The following is a 2,888-nucleotide window of genomic DNA, read 5'->3' on the forward strand; positions in this document are numbered from 1 at the left end:
GTGAGGGCGGGGTGCTGATCACTGTAGGTCAGACTCAAAGGCCTCTGTACCACCTGGTTTCTGGCTGGGTTTGACCAGCAAAGGCACAGGCGGGATATGGTAAGAAGAAGTAGGAAGTCACCGCTCGTCCCGCGACAGACACCAGCACTGTGCGGGGACCCCACCCGGGCCCAGCCTCGTTGGTTTCCGAACTGGAATTCAGCAGCTAACCCACCCAAGAGCAGGTACTTGGAAGTTTCAGATGGACAGATTTTGTTTATTAAAGGATTTTTTAAGAAATGTATCCTGTTTTCATTTTGCCCCGCAGCCTTGTAGGATTGATGACTTTAGTTAGGTCCCTCTGTTCTGGGGGGACTGTGGGGGAGGGGAGACGCTGTTATAAGACTGGTTAACAGAGCAAACAGGACTTTAAGATGATAGCTTCTTTAATGTCCCCGGGAGACAATCTGCTGTTGGAGGTGAAATGAGAACGAGGGAGGCAGAAACAAGGAGGCTCCAGAAGCGCGCTGGGCAGTCCCAGCCTCTGAAGGAGTAAAGGGTTTCATGTGTCCTCTTTCCTGCAAAGCCCCCCAAAACAAAGGCACCTTCCGAGATGGTTTATTAGCAGAGTTGATTACATTTCAAAGGCTTGAGGTCTAAAGAGAAGAGGCCCCAGGTACTGAGCAGGCAAGGCCATCCCTGGAAGTCTGACTCTGCAGTTCAGGCCCCTGAGGCCTGGGGTGCCAGCCTGGGCAGCAGCAGCCCACCACAGACTCGTCAGTGGGCATCATTAAGCTGCCGGGCGACGTCCAAGATGTTCTTGGCTCCTTTGTTCAGCAACAAGTTGGCCAGGCTGGTGCCCAGGTTCTCAGCAGCCAGCTGGGCTGCTCGTGGAATGTTCTGGGCAGTGATGCCCACCAACTGTGGGTCATCTTCAGGGCCATCTTCATGCTGGGTGAGGGAAGAACGGAGGGTTTGGTGAGCACTCAAGGGGAGATGAGGCAGGCTTGTTCCTTGCCCTTCCCTCACCCTCGCCTTGGCACCTGGGCAGGGACGTGGATGGTGGCCTGCATGGTCTCCTGCATGCTCTCTGAGCCATCCAGACTCCAGACGCCTCCAGTCAGGTACAGCTGGGAAGGACACAGGTGCCTTAGTATATCCTGGGAGGAAGCCACTTGGAATCCAGAGCTCTTGCTGGCAACATGGGACGCACAGGGAGAAATGCCAGTCCTTCCCTACCTTTCCACCCACTTCCCTGCTTACTTGTCCATCCTGAATAGCTGTGTGCACTGCTACAGGTACGCTGCAGCCTCCTTCCTGCAGGAAGAAGGTCTCCCCGTGAACCCCAAAGACCTTAACTACCCTGTGCCCAGAGTCCAGAATTCATAGGCCTGTGAGGACATCACTGAAAAGGAGGCTAAGGGCCCAGACCTGGGTCTTCTTCACACACAACATTCAAGAATAAGTTACCAGCCCTGGCCGGTTTGGCTCAGTGGATAGAGCATCAGCCTGCGGACTGAAGGGTCCCAGGTTCGATTCCGGTCAAGGGCATGTATCTTGGTTGCGGGCACATCCCCAGGAGGGGGTGTGCAGGAGGCAGCTGATGGATGTTTCTCTCTCATTGATGTTTCTGACTCTCTATCCCTCTCCCTTCCTCTCTGTAAAAAAAAAAATCAATAAAATATATTAAAAAAAATGTTACCATTAAATACAGAGCATTAATGTGACAGTCTCCCCACCACCCTTCCCAACTCCTGTGCCACCACAGGTGGAACACGGGCCCTACCAGGTGCCTTAGGAAGGCTCGTTCGGCAATGCAGCAAAGCAGGGTCTCTGGATGGTGCAACATGCCCACCAGGTCCAAGATGTCCTGGTCCTTGGCTCGCACTTCCACGCCCAGGGCCCCCTGATGGAAGAACAGCCTAAGACAGCGGTTCTCAACCTTCCTAATGCCGCACCCTTTAATACAGTTCCTCATGTTGTGGTGACCCCCAACCATAAAATTATTTTCGTTGCTACTTCATAACTGTAATTTTGCTACTGTTATGAGTCGTCATGTAAATATCTGATATGCAGGATGTATTTTCATGGTTACAAATTGAACATAATTAAAGCAGAGTGATTAATCACAAAAACAATATGTAATTATATGTGTGTTTTCCCATGGTCTTAGGCAACCCCTGTGAAAGGGTCGTTCGGCCCCCAAAGGGGTCGCGACCCACAGGTTGAGAACCGCTGGCCTAAGACCTCAGACCCAATCTTTTTCCGACCAATGGAGCTAAGGGTGGGAACCAGCCCACCTTCAACTGCTCCCCAAGGCCCTTTGATCGAGTAGCCTTCCAAGGCCTGCCCCTCCCTGGGAACTTTGATGCACATGGTTGTAAAACCAGCTCCTTGGGCAAGCATACCTGACCCACAGCGTACATGCATTCCTCGGGGTGCAGGATCTGTGGGGGCAGAACAGGCAGAAGTATAGAGACAGAGTGACATACTGCAGTGAGCGGGGGCTCCCTATCAGACAGACAGCCTGGACAGGCAAAGGAGGGAGTCAGGCTCGGATTCCCAATCTTCCCTGAAACTTCTTTCCAGCTTAGTGTTAGAGGCAGGGTGTTCAAAAAGAACATTAGCTACCACTAAATACAGGCAGGGGGTAAAGATGCACTGGGAGGGGAAGGGCTGGTCCCACCTGCCCCACGCGGTTCTGCCAGCCCAGGCGCTGCAGGCCCGCTGCAGCCAAGATGATGGCACTGAACTCCTGCAGCTCGTCCAGCTTCTGAAGCCGAGTGTTGAGGTTTCCCCGCTGAGAGGTGCTAAGGACATGCGCATTGTTCTCTGCCTGAAACTTTCTAGCTGCCTAACTTTTTAAAAATTAAATCTTTATTGTTGAAAGTATTACATTTGTCCCCTGT

General features: G+C 52.4%; 1 protein-coding gene across 5 annotated transcripts in view; it reads right to left on the reverse strand.

Annotated features, from left to right (window-relative positions):
* Window positions 1–235: 235 nt before the first annotated feature.
* Window positions 236–2,888, reverse strand: part of HMBS (hydroxymethylbilane synthase) — an 8,493-nt gene continuing 5,840 nt past the window's right edge. For 4 of the 5 annotated variants that reach the window (XM_006758703.2, XM_015560657.1, XM_015560654.1 and 1 more), the window contains exons 9-14: window positions 2,666–2,779; window positions 2,388–2,426; window positions 1,766–1,885; window positions 1,243–1,296; window positions 1,023–1,109; window positions 236–930 (exon numbers count right to left, since the gene is read on the reverse strand). In XM_006758703.2, coding sequence (XP_006758766.1) covers window positions 757–930; window positions 1,023–1,109; window positions 1,243–1,296; window positions 1,766–1,885; window positions 2,388–2,426; window positions 2,666–2,779 — 588 coding nt within the window. In that variant the 3' untranslated portion in view covers window positions 236–756. The remainder of the gene's footprint in view (window positions 931–1,022; window positions 1,110–1,242; window positions 1,297–1,765; window positions 1,886–2,387; window positions 2,427–2,665; window positions 2,780–2,888) is intronic. The other variant, XM_015560655.1, reaches the window with a different exon arrangement.

Source organism: Myotis davidii, unplaced genomic scaffold (genome assembly GCF_000327345.1).
Source record: "Myotis davidii unplaced genomic scaffold, ASM32734v1 scaffold355, whole genome shotgun sequence".
Taxonomy (NCBI): domain Eukaryota; kingdom Metazoa; phylum Chordata; class Mammalia; order Chiroptera; family Vespertilionidae; genus Myotis; species Myotis davidii.